Raw genomic sequence first — 21,380 nt, forward strand, 5'->3', positions numbered from 1 at the left:
TCAAGTGTTCTTCTTTCGCTCACTTCCCTTCTTTAATGGGCTATAACCAACATGTTTCGCGCAAATTCCTTTGAAAAAACCTACTTTTTTCTTATTTCGATCTTCATAGTCATCATTCAAATCAATTTCAGTGAAATTTTCTTCAATTGAATTCCAATCCAACATGTCTCTATCATCCGTAAGGAAATTTGTAAGCATTTTATGTTGATAGGCATTCTCTTTCGGAGAATTAGCCTCTAACAAGTCTTGTTGATGATCAAAGGGTTGTCTATTCACTTCGCCGTGTTTTTGGTAATAATTTGTATTCTCATGCCATAATGTAGGGCTAGAAGGAGAACTAGATTCAAATGATGATCGCCATGAGCATGTTGGGGATGCGATTGATGAAGGAGACGACGATGATGAACTTCCAAATCCTTGGATTTCATTTGTAAGTTTTATTGCCTTGGATCGAACTTCTTGAAGTGATGATCCTCCTTGAAGACATTTTAAAATCCTTTCTGTTTTGTTTCTCATGTAATGCCCCCAATTCACCCTACAATAATTACAATATTGAAAATATTAGTCACCTTTTTACAATTGTTCTTGTATTTAACGTGTACAATGTGGTTCAATTATATTGGATTATCAAATTATTATCAATTAGTCATATTCTGAAATTAAAACTATTTATAAGACGCAACTTAAAATATGCATGTTTTCATATTGATACATGCATGAGATCAGTGGCGGATCTAGAATAGATATTTAACGGGGTCAAATAACATTTTACAATTTTTAATGGGGTCAAGTGAGTAATTTTTATGGAAAAAACTTGGTTTTTTTAGAAAAAAGGCTTAAATTTAGAGGAAAAAAATTTCCTTCTTTCAGGTTCAAGTGGGGTCCCTTGACCCCACTTAGTTAATGTAAGTCCGCCACTGCATGAGATAAATATTACGACTATATGATTAGCTCATAATATATTGTGGTATACAAGGTATTATATAGCCAAGAAAATAATATATAAATAATCTAAACTTTTCAATCCATGCATTCCAATTAGGGGTGTCAATTCGGATGATCGGATCGGGTCTGATATGGTCGGGTCGGGTCGGGTAATTTTAGAGTTAAGTCATACTAAATTGTTATGTCCACGTGAGTTCAAATCTGAATCGGATATTTTCGATTCGGTTTCGGGTCGGGTCGGGTGTGCTTTTGACACCTCTAATTCCAATAAGAGAAATCCAAACGGAAAAATGAATTGAAATGCAATATATGTGTAATGATTCTAGCTAGACATTAATAGGACAAAACTAAAAGTGTTGTAATTAGCATAAGACAGATAAATGTAATGTACGAACAAGTTATTTTCTATTACCACCCAATCATCTACGATTAAATGTTCAATAAACAAGACAAATTAACAAATTTTGTAAGGGGCAGGAGGGAAGGGTGTGCATATGAGAAATTTACCCCTTTTTGTCTATGTAACGAAATGTTCCCAACTCCTTAATAACGTCAACATCACTTCTAAATTCTATTGCAAAATCCTCAGGACCATGTGTTATTAAAAATTCCAGCAAGATCAATGAGTTGTAAGATTGTCTCCATTTCTTCCAATTAACATCACACAACCTGCACATTTAATTTATTAGCTAAAATTTCTTTAATTCTATACAAAAATGTTGAGAAAATTTGATACTTTGTACTAGCTAGCCTTTAATATGTTTATGAATTTCAACCAATTTTCAAATACATGTATGTCCTAATCAATTAATTAATGTGTGTATTGTTGTGTAACCTACGCAATTAAATTTTTATTTTTAAAGTGTTTTTTTCTTAAAAAAATTATTGAAGAATAATGAAAATTATGAGATTAATATATCATACTATGTAATAAAAGATGATTTAATTTAGAGTTAGTTTTAAATGTGTATTATAAACATAAAGTTTTAATGATTCATGTTATTAAAATGCAATTGATAGTTTTATTGATAAAGACATGTCACATGATATAAAGCTCGTGAAAAGGTAAACAAAATATATATATGAGTCATAATATAAAAGTTGTCACCATTCTAAAAGACTTAGTTAATTATTATCATACCTTTTGTGGAGGAGATCAACAATTTTCCAATAGCCATCAAAATCATAAGTTGCCTCGGCTATTTGAGCCATGGTTTTGGTATCAGGACACCATGGATTATCATCTGTAACTGCTTCTACTAACCTTTATAAATGTAAATTTAAACATGAAAAGTTATTTCACCATCATGATTTGTGATCGCATTAACTATATAAGTTTTCTTGAAGAAAATAATTGAAAAACATATACGTCATAACAAGTTAATTCGCATTCAAGCTAATCACTTTCTCCATATCTAGATAAATGCATAAGTTTCATTAGCACATGTGTCAATCCACGCCTTGAAATTCCAATGGCGTTCTATTGTGGTTATCCCTTTGAAAAAGCTATATTCTCTCCATTACATAATAATTGACACACTTTGGCCTGGGTTTGTTGTTTTTTTTTTTTTTACTATCCACCTAATAACTTTGGTTATCCCTTTCAAAAAAAAAAAAAAAAAAAAAAAAAAAAAAAAAAAACTTTAGTTATAACTTTTGAATACATATTTAACATGATATTAACTTTTCAATAATTTTAATAAATGTTTAATAAATACTAGTATAAATGGTCAAACTCATGCATTGTTATATTTTTGAGTTTGGCTATGTCTACTCTTATAAAACAGATAAGAGTAGTTTTATATTGTAACTTGAAATTCTCCTAGTTGATTGGAGAACTTGCTTGTTAACTGGAGTGTGTAGCCAACTCAATCGTAGCTGAAATAAGCTCGTAATTTTAAAAAGTAGAAAAAAAGATTAGTAATTAATATTATTGTCATTGTTATTATTTTTGTAAAATTTAACAAAAATAAAACAAATTATACTTACAATTCAGCTTCAGATATATCAGTTAATGCCAATCTTGCTGCTTTATATTTTTCTTGCAAGAAATTTGATGCTTGCCTCATTAACAATGTTCCCATTGTCTAAAATTCTATGTAAATTTGTGAAAGCCTTAAAAAAAATCCCCCCTATAGTAGTATTTATATATATGTTGTTGGCAATGCTCAACTATTGTTTTCTAAATAATTTGGGTTCAATTGTGTTATATATTATGATGCATGATATATATGAGATAAATACGATGATATGCGATTTGGGGAATTGAAGAATACATTTACCTCTAACCATTGGATAAATTTAAAACTAGCTAGAATCTGTGGGTGTCCATTGTTTTTCTCTTTATCTAAGAAATTTGTTGGGTGAAGATTGATTGTTATTTACAAAGGACATATGGCATACTAGCCTTTAATAACTCCTAATCTCCCCCCTTTGCATAAAAAAAATAAATAATAATAATCTCCTATATATGCATAGAAATTAAGTAATATAGTGATTTTAGGCTTTTAATTGAGGTATATGGTGAAACTAAATGATCGATGAATCTGAATTTTGTTTAGGACATTTGAATTTTTTTGGTCACTCAGGTGTAAGGTGTGTATAGTCCCAATAATATCAAGGTGTGGGCTGTGAGCCTTATGTATAAGCTTATCTTAATTCTTTCCCAGCGAATTAAGATGTTCGGATTTTGTTGACTTGAAAATTGTGTTGTGAATACGTAGTAATATAAATAAAATAATTGTGATGAGTCTCATTTTTCATTTTGACCATAATATTAATCACACCATACAATTACTCTAGTACCTCTAATAAGGCTCATGTTGTCCTACATAAAGTCTTACACGTATTATTAAAAAGAGTAAAGTATGCTTGTTATTATAGAACACTTTTATGTTTACTCTTACTTTAAAGTTATGGTAGTTAATAAGTATTGCAGTAAATATAAACAAAAGAATAAGATAAGTGTTGTGATTAGGATATATCTTGCTAACAAGCGCCTCGGGCAGTTAGATAACTAATTAATATATTACTTAAATTAGTATTAAGTTTGGAATGTAGGACAAATCATGCACAGATCAGTGTATTAATGTTAATATTACTTAAATTTACACAATTAGTTCTATTATCTATAGCCCCAGGCACTCGTTAGCTTTTGCCTGGTAAGTATGCTATATTTAATTGGAGCTGAAACTAATAATGAAATACTTGAAAATGATAATATGCTGAAAATGATAATTTGCTATTTGGTTTACTTGCCTAAATTGTTGAGTGTTTTAACTCATATTTAATACAAGTAGTAAATATTTTACTTTGTTTATAAACATAAGATGGTTGTATATATACATTTATTTTCCAAATAGAAACATAGAAAATTAAAATAAAGAAAATTTTGACTTGTTTGATATGTATTTTTTTTTTTTTTAAAAAAAATATAATTTTAATTAGTGATACATGAAAACTAATGCTACTCTATATAATTGATACCATGAATTTACAAGCATGAATCAAATTCAACATAATAAATTCTTACAATCAAGCAATCAAAGAAGTGAAAAAGGCATAAAACCGAATTAAATTTAAACAATTGACTACTCCATACGAACATTTTTTATGTATATACTCGAGTGCACACAGTGACACAGAGATATGTGCTTTTAAGGGTAATTTTTGTTTGGTTATTTACCGTAATATTTTTTTAGCTCATTGAATTTCAAATGAAAAAAATACAAGTACCATCGGATGCACCTTAAACCTTGCACACGAGTGTATATATATATTTTCCCACAAATTCTTATATAAGGCTGGTCACGAACACGGCACACGATCTAGTCATTTAGCCAACCATCATGGGTGTTACTTGTTAGTGTTATAGGGGTTATTCGGTCAATGTTAGAAGTTACTTCGTTAGTGTTAAGGGATTACTCTGTCAGTGTTTTTACTCGGTCAATATTACAAGGGTTACTTAATAAGTGTTATAGGAGTTAATTTAATATTTTACAAGCGTCCACACAGTATGGCTAACTGCACATTAGACAAGCTGAATTTTTTTTTTTACTCGTACTATGTTTTTAGTACGAGTAAATTAAATTGAATAAATGGTAAATTTTTCCATAGATTATCATGATTTATTTACTTAAAATGAATAAAAGGTAAATTAAAATGAATAAATAAATACAAGTATTGATTTTAAGGCAGATCTTTATACAGTATTCTCTTTCTCTCTCAAGTTTCCCAATGAAGCGCACTCCATTCAGTCCATTTCTTACATTTCTATCTTCCATTGAAGCATTACTTTTCAGGTAACACGTTGTTTCCTTTTTAATCATCGAATTTCAATTTCACAATCTAGGGTTTATCGTCAATTTAATTCTCAGTATTCTCAATTTAGGGTTTATTTTCCTTCCTAATTTCGATTATTGAACCATCGTTTATAACTTACTAAACTCGTCGATTTGTTCCTAAAGAAGAAAATTATGAGCTTAATTTGATATTTGAATCAAATTGTCCTTTAATATTATGATGGAGCTATGAAATTAAACCTTTTCTTTCTAATTTTATGTGCTTAATTTGATAATTGAATCAAAATTTGGTTGTTAATGTGTTGAAGAAACCCTTTAATTTTAGGATCAAACTATGAAATTGGCACTTATCTCCCTGCCCTGGGTTTGATTACTTTGATTTGTTGAAGGAGACGAAGGATTTCATTTATTCTGTTTTGGATTTTGTAGATATGATCAATTTGGGTATTTCTTAAAATTCGTTGCTGGCATTGAATGATCTTAAGATTTGAGTACGACGCAGCAACGGTTGAGCTCTTCTTTCTATTACATTTCATTATACTGAGTTTTTGGGGGTGTTTGTTTCCATATGTATATGTTTTTATTTATTTATTTATTTATATTTTTTTATTTAATTTTGGGACTAAGGCTTAGTTGTTGTTCACTTGTTTAGATTTTGCCGTTATTCCGATTACGGTAGCAGTCATGACTCGAGGCCCTGGTTTGAGGCTTAAAAAGAGGAAGGTTACCATCAAGGTACAGTATTTCAAATTATAATTCCTTTTTGTAATTTCAGTTTTTTTTTTTTATTTTTTTTTTTTTTTATTTTATTCTATTTAGTACTATTTTTTCATGATGAATCATACTATAAAAATTGTTTTGAATCCTCCAGATTTATTGTTTTGCTGTAAAGTTGTGTTGCTGTTCATTTCACACATTATTTCTAAACTTATGTTTGGAGTGTGACTTAATCATACTTCCTTCATTCAATGTTGAAATATAGACTACAATTGGAGTTCATTTGTATTTAATGTTCTGTGTGAATTGTATGCACAACTGTTCTTGTAAATTTGTTTTCGTAAGGAAAAGGTATTAAGTTGAAGTCGTAATGAGTTGTGCAATTTCTCTATGATTGAGCATACATTTTGATTGAGATTTAGTACAATTTGGAACTAGGGTAATAATTTTATGACATTACGTGTGCAACTGAAGGTTTTTGGAAATGGAGAAACTATAATTCTTTGATGTGGTTAAGAATAATGTGACGCTTATTGGGGGACCTATATAGTATTTAAGAAGGTATAAGTGTTATTGAGGGGTAATGTTAGACAAGTTAGTAGTGGTTTCATGACTTCTATCATATGCTTATCTTTTTGTCTCCCTTAAATTAACATTAGTGCACACATAGCTACTGCAAAATTTTGAATTAGATCAGTGTGTATAATTGTGGTGCGAAGGTTTATGAATCATGAATATCTCAATGGTATCTTACTTATCGGGTATTAGTTTGAGCAGCCTGCATTTGGAAAGATTTTTAGGCTAATTTGCAATAAATGGAATAATGCTGTCCTCCTCTTCTTGTTTAGACTAACATAAGCACTAATATTGGTTGCCGTTCTATTCTAGACAACCAACATTGAACGAGATCAATCCCCGCCAGCCATCATAAAACTCAAATTTTTGTAACGTCAAATCCGTCTGTGGACTTCTGGTACTGTAAAATTTTTGAGAACCTGAGATTAAGTCAGTGGAGAATTAGAGAATGTACTAATTTATTAACATTATAAACCTATTTTTGTTTCATATACTTTAAATTCTATTATATATAGGCATAGAATTTGTGTAATTGTGTATATGTGTATAATTCTTATAAGATTACATGTTTTTTTGAAAAAACTCATAATGACAACATATTATGCAGTTGTCTCCTTTTGCAATTTTTGCGTAAATAGGTAACCATTAATCTTATTGATGATGTGGCATCTAGCTAATCACATTGCAAACTGAGTTTCTAAAAGCCAAATTTGGGGGCCAGGTGCTTCTTTTGTGTTCCAACAACTAATTATTAAAGCTGACTTTACAATCCTAAGTCTCAGCAATCCTCTTTATGTTTTTAAGAACCCTTTTATGTCCAAGCTACACATGCTACTTCAGCTGAAGTATAGTCAACAAGATTTATAGAATGTAACATTACACTTTCACCTTGTTAGGCTTCTAATCCTATTATTACTCCCTCCATCTGGAAGTAATAGTTACATATACTATTTCAAAATGTGTGGAACAGTTTTGTCACATTTTCTAAAAAGATAATGGGCTTATTATGGGACTACTCTTTGACTTAAGGTTGGCATATTGTTTATAGGAAGATGCCCCCTTTTTTTTTTTTTTCATATTAAATATTTAAAATAAATTTGAACTGAACAAAAATAAGGAAGATTATCTTAGATTTTTAGTTCAGCAAGGATTTTTTTAGTAAATTATTTTCCCTGAAAGAGAATATTTTAGAAATGATTTAGGAAAAAAAAAAAATTAAGGTGAGGTTTCCACGTGTCAGTCTTTGTTATTATTTTAGTAGTAAGTATGAGTATAAATAATTTCCAAAATGTCGTTACTAAAATTAAAGTGGCCACGCTATATAAATGAACCATCATTATGGGTCTTTTCTCAAAAAGATCATGTCATAAACACGGGGTTGACTAAATTTCTTTATTGGCGATAAATTCTCTACAAGCGTATTAGGCCGTTATTTTTGAGTAATTAGTTTGTATTCGGGAGTCAAGCTCTTATAGCCTTTACTCTTTGATTGGAAATCATGACATGACTATGGAAATTTGCTTTAGTCTTTAGTGGTTTTATTTGTATTTTTCTCAACAAAATTTGAGGGCTTTGATAGTATTTTACTAGCTTTATGTTCCTGCTACTTCCTTAAGGGTGTTTTATGTATTGTCCCTTACAAGACAATACAAGACAAGCTTCAAGCAATATGTGTTTTACAGGGTATATATTTGACCTAGCACTTACAAGACAAGCTTTTTCTATGGCCACCATCTCTAAAATGAATGCATAGCATCCATGATGATAATTCAATTCTGTTAACTAGTTATTGTTTTATTTACTCAGAACACAATTTCAGCAAAAAGTATACCTATAAGTCAATTAAAGATACTAATAAGCTTCAAGCAATATGTGTTTTACATGGTATATATTTGGCCAATCATTTGTATGTCTTCTGCAAAAGCAAATGTTGACACTTGTTGTCACTTTGCGACCTTGATGTGTCAAATTTGGCTGATTTCCTTATTCAGATTAATGTAATAATTTATGTTAGTGAATGATACTGTATACACTTTCGTTTTTTCGTAATATCTTGAAAGCACCATCGTATTTTTCATTTTTGTTTGAGTAATTAGAATACAATCCATTTAGAGTTAGTCATGCTCTTGATTTGCAAAGAGAATGATCCTTTCTTTTCTTATACACTCCCTAGTGCCTTGATGGTAGGATGGACATATTTTTCTCATGCAATGACTATTATATGTTATGGTTGATACATTTCCCTAGTCGAACTATTGGGCCGTTTGGGGCCTTTGGGCTGGGTTTGGGCATTCTTCGCTCTTGATGAATGTGTCTGCCACAGTCAAATGCATACGTAGTGTGTTCTTTATATTTAAAATTTTAAATTCTCTGTCTGCATCCTTTTCATTTCTATAGCTTTAACCTTCTGTCACTGTTTTAATGATGTCAGTCTCTGTAATTCTTTATATTGAAGGGTGTTTTATTATTCTAGGTAGCTGAGGTCCTGAAATGGGACTACAAATTACTAAACTCAAGTTTAAATCTGCAATGACATGAAGTGCTCCGAAAATGTAAAATAAGGTACCTCCCTTTTTTTGTTTCGTTTTGTTTAGTACTGCATATGATAAGGATTTCTATGTTGATGTCTTGATGCTAGCTTACCTGTAGTGAACCCTTTCCCCAGCCAAGTGGGTATTACCTAACTAGTGGTTGTCTTCTGGGCTTGGCCCATCAAATGGCAATACTTTCTAGGCTCGGTTTGGCCCTTATTGCGAGTTTGCGACTTGCCTGGAAAGAGAAGAATAATGGGATGGGGGGATATTTTAACTGCTTTAAGAAGAAAATAGATCACAATTAAAGTGGTCAAGTCATTTAATGTTTGTATATTGTTACCACTCTAAATTTTTCCAGTGATTGGACAGTCATGCGTATTTTTCTCTTCTGTGCTTTGCGTTATAGTTTTGTGCCCTGTAAATTGGCTTACATTAAATTGAATGTTTAATGTAAGTACAATTTCCAAGAGATTAATTAGATTACACTTTAAAGTTTTTAATATTGAGAGTTAAGCTATAACTGATTACTTAGCCTTAACTTTGACAATCTCGTAAAGTTTCAAGCAGTTTCTTGTTTCTTTTCTTCTTGAAAATTAACATGCTACTCCCTCTATCCACCTTTATTTGCTCCATTGGGGAATTGTTACTTTTTAAGTTTTTTGTTGAAAAGAAATGAGGAGTTAGAAAGTGGTGGGGGTTAATGGAGTGGTTGGTGAGAGTGAAGATGTGGTCCAGGGAAAATATAATGGGACGAACTAAAAAGGAAAATGGGGCAAACATTAAGGGATAGAGGGAGTATATATGTATATATACAAATTTATATATGTATATATACTTGTACATTTTAAACTATTACACTCCTCATGGTCCCCAATTCTACATTCTTCAAGTCCTCACGAAAATTAGTGTGTATATGTAGTGTGGTGTGATGTGTTGGAAAATTAAAATAGTATACATATATAAATTATTACAAATTATTACAAATATTAAATTTTATATATACAAATTAATATGTCCTTGATAGATCAGCTTGACCATCCCATCCCAATAATCATAGATCTTGATAGTGACCAAACTGGTGATATAGACCAATTTGATCTCACTTTGCGACTCTAAAGACGCATATGGATAATTTTAAAATGTATAAGTATATATACATATATAAATTTGTAATAATTAAATTTGTAATAATTCTACATTCTTCAAGTCCTCACGAAAATTAGTGTGTATAATACTGTATATACATATACGCGTCTTGAGAGTCATTAGTTTTCCAACGCATATGGTCCTCAAGTCCTCACGAAAGTTAGTGTGTAACAAAAATTTTTTTTTTAAAAAAAAGATAAAGTGAGGGAACAACAGATTATTTCAGCTCTAAACATGGCCATTGTATGAGTTTTAGACCCCGTTTGGTGGTAGCGTTTGAGGTATTGGTTAGTGTTTTGACCAAGTTTAAACCCTACTTGAAGGGGGTTTTAAGGTACTGGTTCTAGTAGCAGTCAGTGATGGAGTACCGTTTGGGTAGCTTTTAGCGTTTCAAAGGTAGCGGGTGCGAGGTAGGGGTTATGAGATTTAGTTTCTTTTTTAAACAATACGTATTTTTATAAAAATTTAAACCGCTACTTTTGCCAAACACTCATATTATCCAACTTTACTTTGACAACTAATCTCTTACACTACTAATTGATAGCGATATCCTCTACTCGACCGCGAAAAGAGTAAAAGCTATCCGTTACCGTGCTAGTTTTGCCAAACAAGACCTTAGAGAAATAAAACTGTTGGATTTTGGATGTATTTGGCACTAGCTTTAAAGTAGTTTTTACTAAATAAAAAATTTGAGCGTGTGACAATGTACTAGTTTGGGACCTTTGGGTAGCTTTTAGTGGTGGAGGTAGCTTTTAAAGGTAATTTAATTTATTTAATTTATACTGTTAGGAAAAAGTATTGATTTTTATTTGTAACAGATATTCAACAGCTAAGTTTATCAAACATCCATATTTTAATTATCTCTTTACAACTAACACTTGCCTCCGCAACTATATTTTGCTGAGCACGAATTGACTACTGAATAACTGAATTCATGAAAATTTAAAATAGGTAGATAACTCTTTCAATTTGCCATGTCCGGAGACTCAATGGCTCTTTGAGTTACACATACGGTTAACAAAGTACTAGAAAGAGAAACTGAACTAGCGGGCACCTTCTTCTGTCACCTGAATGACAAGAGAGGATGGGATGTGCATGCAGCCACATCTTTGAAAGATATATGAAAATTAGACAACTACTGAAAAAGAAAATGTTACTGTCACAAGTCTCACCACCTTGGAACCATATGCGTCTTCAGAGTCGCAAAGTGAGATCAAATTGGTCTATATCACCAGTTTGGTCGCTATCAAGATCTATTATTATTGGGATGGGATGGTCAAGCTGATCTATCAAGGGCATTAAATTTGCGTTGCTGCTTTCTTGTGTTTCTTGTAACGCGATATGCTGCTCTGCTTGGACCAGTTGGGTCTGACTAGATCTCCATTCTTGAGAACCTGGTGTTCCTCTCTGCATCTGAATTCTGTTGCTTCTAGGAATTCTCCTCGCTGGCTGGGCTGGTGATGGAAGTATTTGACGGAAGGGATTGAAGAGAAGATTCCTTTCTCTTAGTTGCCGAGTTTGCTCTGCTTGACGTTGGTTGTGGATGTTGTTGATTGTTGCTTCTAACATATGACTGTTAGCATGATGTCTGATTCCCTCAATATCAACTGAGGTGAATCGACATTGTCTGCAAGAAAATCGGGCTATAAATATTTGTCTTGGTTGAATGGGTCGACCATTGCGAGTCATGATCAACAAGGAAAGATGGGGAAGTTAAGAAGGTGTAAGTGATTTGAAAGCTTAGTCTACTACCATACTAGGTGATTTGCTCAATGCATGTGAGCTTAAATAATCCCAGAATAAAAAAATTAAATTTGTATGAGATAGTTGTGCATTTATTATGTCATTTCTTACTCGCCCTATATCTGACCAAATAAAAAAAAAAAAAAATCCACGGTTGAAAACTTGATTTCAGCATTAATTGTCAACTTGTATAGGTCATCTGTGCACCCATTGTCGGGAGGCCTTTAAGGGTGTGTTTTCTACGTGTTGCAAGAAAGAGGTGCAGGTGGCTATTGAGAAATGTTCTGTTTCATGTGATGTTTTGTGTGTATCCCACATCAACTTAAATGCAGAGAGTAGTGTGGATGGCCGTTGCACTAGGAGCCATGATGAACAACCTAGTCAGATGAAACAGATGAAATAGTGCGTTGACCTAGTGGATTAGTTTTTCTTGGCAGTTTCAAAGACGTATCTTGGCAACAGGTAATTAAAGATAATATGGCATTACATTACTTTACAACAGCTTGCATTGAAAGATATTACCTGTTACATATATTGAAGTCATACCTTGAAGAGAAGTACATAATTTTTTTTATTGAATGCTGACCAATGCTTCGGTGGATTTATATTTTTTTGCTATATATATACTTCCTCCGTTACCTAAATATTACACCATTTACCTTTTAAGGAAGGTTCACAAGTATTGTACCATTTCTATATTAGGAAAATAAATACCTCCTTTCACACTGCGAATACCCAATATACCCCTTTTTTCTTAATACTTGTTATTAGTTTATGCTTGCAAGCACATGGACAAATTTGTATTTTTTCTTCTCTCTCTTTCCTTTCCCACTACGTAAAATATTGTGCACTTCCCAAATTTGGGGAAGGGAGGAAGTACAATATTAGTAGAACGAAGGAAACAAATACACTATGTCAGTTCATGAAAGTTCTTTACAGTAGCTATATTTTTTTTTTTTTTGCCAACCCCATTTTCATTATCCAACAATATATATATATATATATATATATATATATATATATATATATATATATATATATATATATATATATATATATATATATATTTTCTTACACCCACCCGCATTATTGCACTCTCTCCAATTGCCTAAATTTGTGTGCAAATTGTTTTCATTAAAAAGTTGGGAACGAAAGAATTATACCTTTTTATTTTGTTCGAGTCACTTATCGTGGATGCGTAATTTAGGAAAAAATTGAAAAAGTTGAGTGTTTTGATGTGGTCCCCTCCATGAATAATCACATTCTTAACTTCTCTTTGCATAGTAACTCACAAACTATATTTTGCTCTCTCTCTCAAGTCTCAACTCTTTTTTTTTTTTTTTTTTTTTTTTTTTTTTGTATAATTTAATTATTCTAACTTTGACAAAGTCTACATAAATAAAAATAAATCCACACCCTCTAGTCCCCTACAATTTATTCCTAAACAATATTATACATGCCCAAATTTTAGTGAACATTTATTAAGGGTGACATCGTACAATTTTATTTTCTTCGTCCAAAAATATTTTTGCTCATAAATTTTGACATTCATGCTAAAGGGTTTAGTAGGGTGGGGTAGACTATTATAGATACTGAGGATATAAGAATAAAATTATTGATTAATATGGTTTTATGAGAGAACAATGGGAAAAGCAATGAGAAGAGAAAAACTAAAATGAATGAGAACAACGGAAAAATCAATGCTAAAAGAACGTATTTTCCTAAACTATCTTTTTTTTTTTTCTTCCCCTTAGAAAGAAGAACTTAATATTGTTTAGAATATATTCAAATTCCCTCGATATAGTCTTCCTCATCAACTTCAATTGATATCAGATTAGTTTTGAAACTAGACTTTGACTCTAATAGCTTGGAATATCAATTCTAAAATTTGGTGTTTGGGTTAAGTTTGCAGAATATGAAATCTTCAAACTTAGTTGAAATTTGGACAAAATTAGGATGTCAATATAGAATATTGATTATCAATGATTTTAATTTGAGAAGATGACTTTTTTTTTATTTTTTTATTTACGAGTGTACGAAATCCTATTAGTTTTTTTATTTTTTATTTTATTTTTTATTTTTTTATTAACCAACCTAATTTTTTCTAACTCCCATTTCATTACTCTTTTCTCTTGAAATGGATTAACCAGGTAGAGGTAGAGGGTAGAGGATTCTAGACCCATTCGCTTGGTTACAAGTACCTATGAAATTGTCACAAGGTTGTTGGCAAATTGGCTAGGGATGAATTTTTTTATAGTGTTGCTCAATGCAAAAAGTTAGATATGGTTCTTGTGGGTAATGAAGTGCATGAAGTTCTCTGAAGTGGGGTACAAGGGTTTGGTTTTGAAGCTAGATTTTAAGGCATACAATATGGAAAGTTGGTGTTTCTTAGATTTCATGTTGGAGATGACAGGTTTATTGGTGGAGAACCCTTAAATAAAGGGTGCTTGTTAATAGTGAATGACTCTCCTAAAGAGTGGTTTGTTTGAGTCTATATATATATGTATATATATGGACTATATGACTTCTTTGAGTCTCACAGTTTAAATTTGCGTGAATTATCCACTTTTTACTTCAAGGACAAAGAGCAAGATATATGCAAGATGCAAACTTGAAAGAGAATGCCAAGGGCTTCAACCAAGGAAAAAGAGCAAGATATATACATGACAGCAAGATTCAACTTCAAGTAGGAAACCAAGGGTTTTAGCCAAGGGTAAAGAGCAAGATTTATGCATTACCTGCTTTCACAACTCCTTGTCAAAACCTTTGGCTTTCTGACCGTGAATCTCTTATGAATCTGGCTGTCCTTTCTTGTTGTGGTTTTACCTTCATAATTAGTATTTCTATAAGATGACCTTGAGCTTATTATATGTAAATTAGTATTTCTATAAGATGACCTTGAGCTTATAATATGTATGGTTGTGCAAGCTCTTGGTGTGTATGATTAAGTAGGCTTTATGTGGTATTTTCTTTTTAATACACAATGATAAATTGGTTTGTTTTTCCTTCAACTAACATGTATCTCATAATCTTGTGACAGTACAGGTCTGTGGAACTCTTTTTTTTTTCCTCCACTTCTATGTTATTGAAGAATGAAGATGCGCCTGAAAATGCTACCCAAAGCTTAAACTCTGGTAATGTGCATCCCTTACTTTTGAATTTCTGAATATTTGTGTGGAGGATGTACGGGTTTGTTTGATTGACATAAAAAACGTGGGAAGTGAGACTTCTTAGGAATTACAAGTTAGGTGTGTTGTTTGACTGACAAAAGTTTGGTGAAGCAGGGGAACTGAAAGAAATTAATTGCTTAATTCCCCCTAGGTAAGTAGGAATTCCCATGATAAGTTACTTCCCTCATTGTTAACCAAACAATTTTGGGGAATGCCCATGAATTTGATTATGAAAATCAATTCCCATTAATTGGAACTTCTACTTTCTTTTTTTTACACTACCCCTTATGAACTATCACTTTTCCACTCTTAGCTTCCTAATCGGAACCTCAGTTGATCCTGTCTTACATTGCCAATTCACCTTAGGCAATTCTTCCTTGTCTTCTTTTCAACAGATGTAACCCCCACTTTTATATAATTCTATTTATTTGTACAAAAATTTCTCATTCCCAAATCGGTCCTTTCTTGTATGGGCTCATATCCATAGTAGCATATACATCTCTGCCTCACTCCTTATTAACGTGATAATGCTTCACAACCTAGGTAGAATTTCTCCTTCAATTTATGGGGCATACTAAAATCATATAAGCATTATTCAACCAACCTACTTTGATTCTATAAACATCTCCATCCAATTCCCCTTCCTATTGAATAATAAGTCTTAAATATCATAAGAACTGTTTGTCCCTGCTGCCTTCCTGTTTCTAACTCTGCCAAACTTACATTCCAAATTTTAAGGCATACTTATATTCAATCTGTCTCCAATTCTCCACAATTCCAACTTACTTTTCCACGTTTTCATTCCTCTCGTTAAACAACATAATGTCATCAGAAGCGTCATGCACCATGGTATATCATCTTAAATTGAACTCGTCAATTTGTTATGACTATGGAAAAAAAAAGGGCTAACTGTAGAACCTTGATGTACTCCAATTGTAGTTGCGAACTCTTCTGTCTTGCATGAAATGATTTTCTTTGTTAATCCCACCAAATTATCTCCCTCAATACCTTATCTTAGGCCTTTTTCAAATCATTGGAAAATCATACGTAAATCATTCTTATCCCAATGGCTCTTCATTTGCTGTCTCATAAGGTGAATTGCATCAGGCTTAAAGCCAAATTGGTTCTTCAAGGTCTTCACTCTCCTCCTTAACCTTTCTTTGATCATCACCCACAAAGTTTCAAACTATGACTTGTTAGTTTGATCCTTCAATGTCGCTTTTGTTAGTAGTATCTTATTATTACCCCAAATTTTGTTGAAGAATTTTGTCAACTATTCAATATTTCTCCCTCTTTCTCTCTCTCTCAAACACCTTCAAACCTAAACGTCATCACACTCAACTAATTTCTTCAATCCCATCTTTTTAATGCCATTGACTTCTTTTTCTTACTCTCCGCCTGATGAATGATATTGTGAGGGATACTTATATCTCCAATATGTTGGATCCAATCTCCATTGAACAATTTAATAAAGTAGGATCTTCATGGCTCCATTTATCTCGTACCTGAACTAGAACTACTTTGTGATATCTCTTGTTTTTTCTATCTCGTATACACGGAAGACTATAAATGCATTTTACCCTTTCTTTCGTATCGAAGCTTGCGTAAAGGTCTTTTTTCACCTTCACTGTTGCATCTTGTACAACCCTCCTTTTGCTTTTCTTCTAGTCTCTTTTTATACTTCTCATGATTCTGATCACTCTTACATCTTGTTTTCTCTTTATCACTTGTATTTTTCATTCCACGAAGCTGATAGCTTACTCGGTGGCATGCTTCTTCTTTTGCCACAAAGTTGTGCTCCTTTTTGTCCGTGAAGCTATATTTAAATCTATGATATAAATACCAATTCTTGCATTACCATCTTTTGCACAAAGTTTGTTGGTTCTCATTTTAATTTAGGCTCCTCTTGTGGTCTTTGTTTCCATTTATATATACATCTTACCACGAAAATTAAGCACCAGTTTCACCTTACAATTAATGTAGTTATTTTCTCCAAGCATCCTTACTAAAAAAAGTCTATTTGACCAAGTCATTAGCTTAGATTTTTTTTTTATTTTTTTTTAATTTTTTTTACTTAAACCTAGTGTTCATTATACCCAAGTTGTATGCCAATGCGAAATCCAAAATATCATTTTTAACTCCATTCTTATCTCTATAACCAAAATCTCCATGAATGCTTTCTCAACCATTTCATTTAGAACCACATGTTAATTGAGATCTCCTTACAATCGTAGTGTTTAAAGGGACAATCCATGAAGACTTAACTTTAAAATCATGTTATACCAATGCAAATTTTAAGCTACCCCAAATTGGCTCCAAGTTACCTTATAAGGCTATAATAGTTAGATGTACAATTAATAAGGGTATACTAGAGTTTTTGTTCCATGAATCCCTAGTGTGTTGCTTTTTTCCTACATAAGATCTCTGTCTTAATTTTGAGAGCCTAGCTTCAAACTATGAAATTAAATTAAGGCTATTCCTTTTTGTGTTAGATTTTCTGCAAGGAATTTTTGATTTGTGTTTCTGCAAAATGGAGTTACATAACATGTGCTTAAAACTTGTAGTTACATCCGTTATAGAATGCTCTTTTAACGTATCAGCAGTTACCATATCTTATTAAAATGGTTAAACATATTGAATTCACATATAAGATAAGTCACACACTTAGTTGCATATCTTAGTGGGGGTAATGGCTTTCATAGGGTGGTCCACTAAGGGTTATAGGGGGAGTTTTCATTGCCATGGTATGCGGAAAAAGAGGGAAGAACTTTATGGAGCCTACTTAAATAGAGTGAGAAAATCTTTGTTGAATGAAGTAAAGAATACATTTCAAAACTCTTAAAATTACAACGGGGGCTTAAGTAAGGTGGAAGAGGAGAATGAGTGTCTTCAAAAATAGTCTCACATCAAATAATTTCCAAAATGAGGTGTCAAATACTCAAATTTGAGAATATTTCAAAATTGTTTTCATTTCAGATGATGTTCAAAAAATTCATATAAATAAATAATTGAAATTAATTATTATTATTTGTATGCTGTGGCTTCGCCAATGATAATTGAGAAGTGACATTTTGACACTCATAAGAGGGTCTACATTTGAGCCTCAAAATTAGTAAAACGAAAGTAGATGTTAGGTCTATTGGAAATTGATTGAAAATGAATAATAATAAGATAATAAAATAAATTAACTTTTCAATATACGATCTGCTAACCACAAAGCGTGTCTTAGCACCCTTGAGATGTTTTTTGCAGCTAGCGATTGTTAATGCAATCACAATTCTTATGCAACGCCTTGTGCCGGACCCAGGAGTCTACTTTTAACATATTAAGTGTTCTAAAATTGGTTGCTTAATTTGCTTTGCCTTTTATTATTCTCGCCTTTAATAGAATACGTATGCTCTTATCTCAATTAGCCAGGACTTGTATGAGAAAGAAAATTGCAATAGATTCCATTACACTGTGTCGTTACAGGCTTACATTAAGAAAAGAAAAGCCCTCTCTAGAAAGGCAATGCAGACTACATGAAAATCTATTGAATCCTGATTTCTAAACCTGTGTACTACTTAACAATAAATTTTAAAAGCAAAGGATGTGAAAGAGAGAAGGCAATAAAATAAAAAGATTCTTTGATAACACAGAACATATCCCTTGACTTAGAGCTTAAATGTCAGATCCAATTTTAGGTGCTCACACGTTTCATCTTCTCCATCCAGATCAATCATCGCTGGTATCGGCTTTTCCAATTGTCTGAGGTACCAAACAGTTCTGTTGTCTGCTAACTGATCATATCCTTTCTGCACTCGAATATCTGGAAATGGCACTCGTGGAGGTGAAGCTTTCTGTGCCAGTGGCAGTTGTTGGTGAAGGACAAACTGACTGCCACTTGCAACAGTCCTTCCTGATGTTGAGTTTGGAAATGGAAAGGAAACACCCAAGGTACCATGATTCACAACAGGTTGCCTTGGTTGTACCAAGTTTTGAGTTTGTGTAGAAGGAAGAAAAGGGCGACTTTGAGCTATTGGTGTCCTTCCATGCTGCAAATTTCTGACGACATGTGGGAAATATGGGCGGTGTCGCTGCTGAAAGGTGGATTTTGGAGAGAGGCGGGATTGGAAAGGATTGTTGGTAATGACTCTCTCTCTGTTTTCTCTCTGTCTAACTATCAAGGCAGCCGTTAGATTATTTTGGGCTCTCTGAGCAAACTCATTTTGATGAGACTCATAATGCTCTATCAGAGAATGGCTGCTGAGGAATACCTTCTCACAAATTCGGCATGCAAGCACCATAGGACTCATAGCATAAGGCCTAGAATGCTCGTTGCTGAAGAGACAGTGGGGGTTTGAGTTCCACCGCGTAGACATTGTGAAAACAAATTACTTGAGAGAAAAACGAAGGGACGGATAGGGGAAGAGAGAAAGGAAGAAGAGACAAGGTACACATTTCGCCGTGGGGGAGCAGGGTAATTTATAGCTGAGTTTTTCACCTTTTCTATGGATCAATGGGTAGGATAATGATCTTCTCTATCCTTTTTGGTTTTGCCATCTAAGAATTTTCTGTGTCATTTATGATTTTTCTTGCAATTTTGATAACCTAATACCTATAATGATTTCTTTATTCATAAAAATGGTCAAGCTTTTTATTATAGAAGGTTAAGGTAATTGAATGAAAGTCCCCTAATATCAGGATCTCCTGATTTCTTACTTTATTAATTTGAAAATCTGATATGGGCAAGAACATTTTCAGAAACTTAGGCTGGCATTAAAAATGTGCATGAATTATTTATTGTGTATCCACATAGAATTTATATTTTTGGTAAGAAAGCAAGGAAGATGATATAAATATTTTTACAGCTTCATATTGACTCAATTAATATCTCCACTTTGCTTCTTTTCCTTTTTTCCTAGGTTATTAAAGGTCCAAATGCAAATTTTGCCAGCTAATAAAATAATTATGTAAGCTTTTTAGTGTAATAGAAATTTTCTTGGCTTGATATTTTCCTATTGTAGTGACCTTTTACATTGATCTTAAGTAATATATCTTTCATGATCTCATTGTGTATCTATATTTCCATGCATAATGTATTTTTAATCTCATTTCTATAATTATATTATTTGTTTCATTGATATGCAGCATCTATTATGATTTTGTTAATTATTGCCCTACCTAAGAAACAGATTGTCTTATCCACTTTCTAGAACATTCATTTTCCCCCACATGTTCATATTACCTATGTTCCCAAAAGTTCTTAACAGTTATTATTTGCACAAAAATTAATGCATTTGAGAGAATTGTTAATAGAAGTTAAAAAGGTGAGTGCAACACTAGGGTATGAGCAAAGTTTTTTGCCAAAAGTAAAATACTTAGTTGTTTCATAGTAAGTTCAACACTAGGTATGAACAAAGTTTTAGGAAAATTATAGGGTATGGATTAATAGAGGATTTTTTTATAATATAAAGTAGAGTTAGTATAAGTGAAGTTGGTAGAAGAGAAAATTGATAAAGTATTTGTGAAAGCGGAGTTAGTAGGAGAGAAACAATATAATAATGGTTGGTCCATTGCAAATAAGAAAGTGTTAACAATTATTATGTAACAAATGTTAAAGGAAAGTGTTGCGATTATTACGAAATGAACTTTGGTTATCAAATCATGAATGATTACGATGTTAGTGTTGTGTTCATGATCGAATCATAAACGATTTGTTAATCAAATCATGAACGATTTGTTTATCAATTTAGCCGATTTCATAAATAAGCCCTTTTGTATAAATAATCTTGAATTCGTGATTTTATTTTAATAATCTAGCCGATTTCATAATGAGCCTTTTGCATAAACAATCTGGTTATAAATGAACTTTGTTTTTCAAAACTAAAAATTGCGTTTCACCTTTAAAATTATCAAAATTATGCATAGTAATCATATGCTAATTTAACTAAAATGATAAAACTCCTTACAGAGTTGAAAATTATAAATATACTCCAAGATTAAAACTCATACTATCACATTCAGTAATCTTGTTATTCTCCCGGGCAAATACATAAACCTTGTTACGTAGGAGTGTAGGATTCCAAACCACTCCAGTGGCATTGCTTTTCACGGCTCTACCAACACCGTGCATCATACTCTCACAGATATGCAAAAGCGACATCCTCCTATACGTATAGGGTGTGACGAGCCAAGCAAAAGCCACAATCCTCCTATAATAGGGTGTGACAAGCATAGGCGCTAAGCTGACTAGCTGAGTACATTAC

At 32.3% G+C, this 21,380-nt stretch overlaps 1 protein-coding gene and 1 long non-coding RNA gene across 4 annotated transcripts; one reads left to right on the top strand and one right to left on the bottom strand.

Moving 5' to 3' along the window:
* On the bottom strand, positions 1-3,029 carry LOC145607398 (epsin-3-like). The gene is made up of 4 exons (XM_081663065.1): positions 2,935-3,029; positions 2,087-2,209; positions 1,453-1,614; positions 1-535 (listed from the first exon to the last, which is right to left on the bottom strand). The coding sequence occupies exons 1-4, from the start codon at positions 3,027-3,029 to the stop codon at positions 1-3; spliced, it is 915 nt and encodes a 304-aa protein (XP_081519191.1).
* A 2,129-nt stretch (positions 3,030-5,158) lies between these two features.
* Positions 5,159-19,769, top strand: LOC145608542 (uncharacterized). Of its 3 annotated transcripts, none has more exons than XR_014105829.1 (8): positions 5,159-5,246; positions 5,676-5,753; positions 5,899-5,981; positions 9,013-9,101; positions 12,157-12,424; positions 15,003-15,096; positions 18,846-19,257; positions 19,368-19,769. It is a non-coding gene; the product is annotated as an uncharacterized LOC145608542 (long non-coding RNA). The 3 variants fall into 3 exon arrangements; XR_014105830.1 differs by having other exon boundaries at positions 15,008-15,096; XR_014105831.1 differs by lacking the exon at positions 5,676-5,753 and having other exon boundaries at positions 5,161-5,246.
* The last annotated feature ends 1,611 nt before the right edge of the window (positions 19,770-21,380 follow it).

Source organism: Chenopodium album, chromosome 23 (assembly GCF_948465745.1).
Source record: "Chenopodium album chromosome 23, dcCheAlbu1.1, whole genome shotgun sequence".
In the NCBI taxonomy this organism is placed as follows: domain Eukaryota; kingdom Viridiplantae; phylum Streptophyta; class Magnoliopsida; order Caryophyllales; family Amaranthaceae; genus Chenopodium; species Chenopodium album.

What these genes read in the sequence shown, in the direction of transcription:
- LOC145607398 (XM_081663065.1), bottom strand. Translation starts at nt 3,029, where the DNA reads ATGGGAACATTGTTAATGAGGCAAGCATCAAATTTCTTGCAAGAAAAA. An exon ending in GTTGATCTCCTCCACAAAAG is followed by an intron (nt 1,615 to 2,086) that starts GTATGATAATAA and finishes TTAAATGTGCAG; the next exon opens with GTTGTGTGATGTTAATTGGA. An exon ending in CGTTACATAGACAAAAAGGG is followed by an intron (nt 536 to 1,452) that starts GTAAATTTCTCA and finishes TAATTATTGTAG; the next exon opens with GGTGAATTGGGGGCATTACA.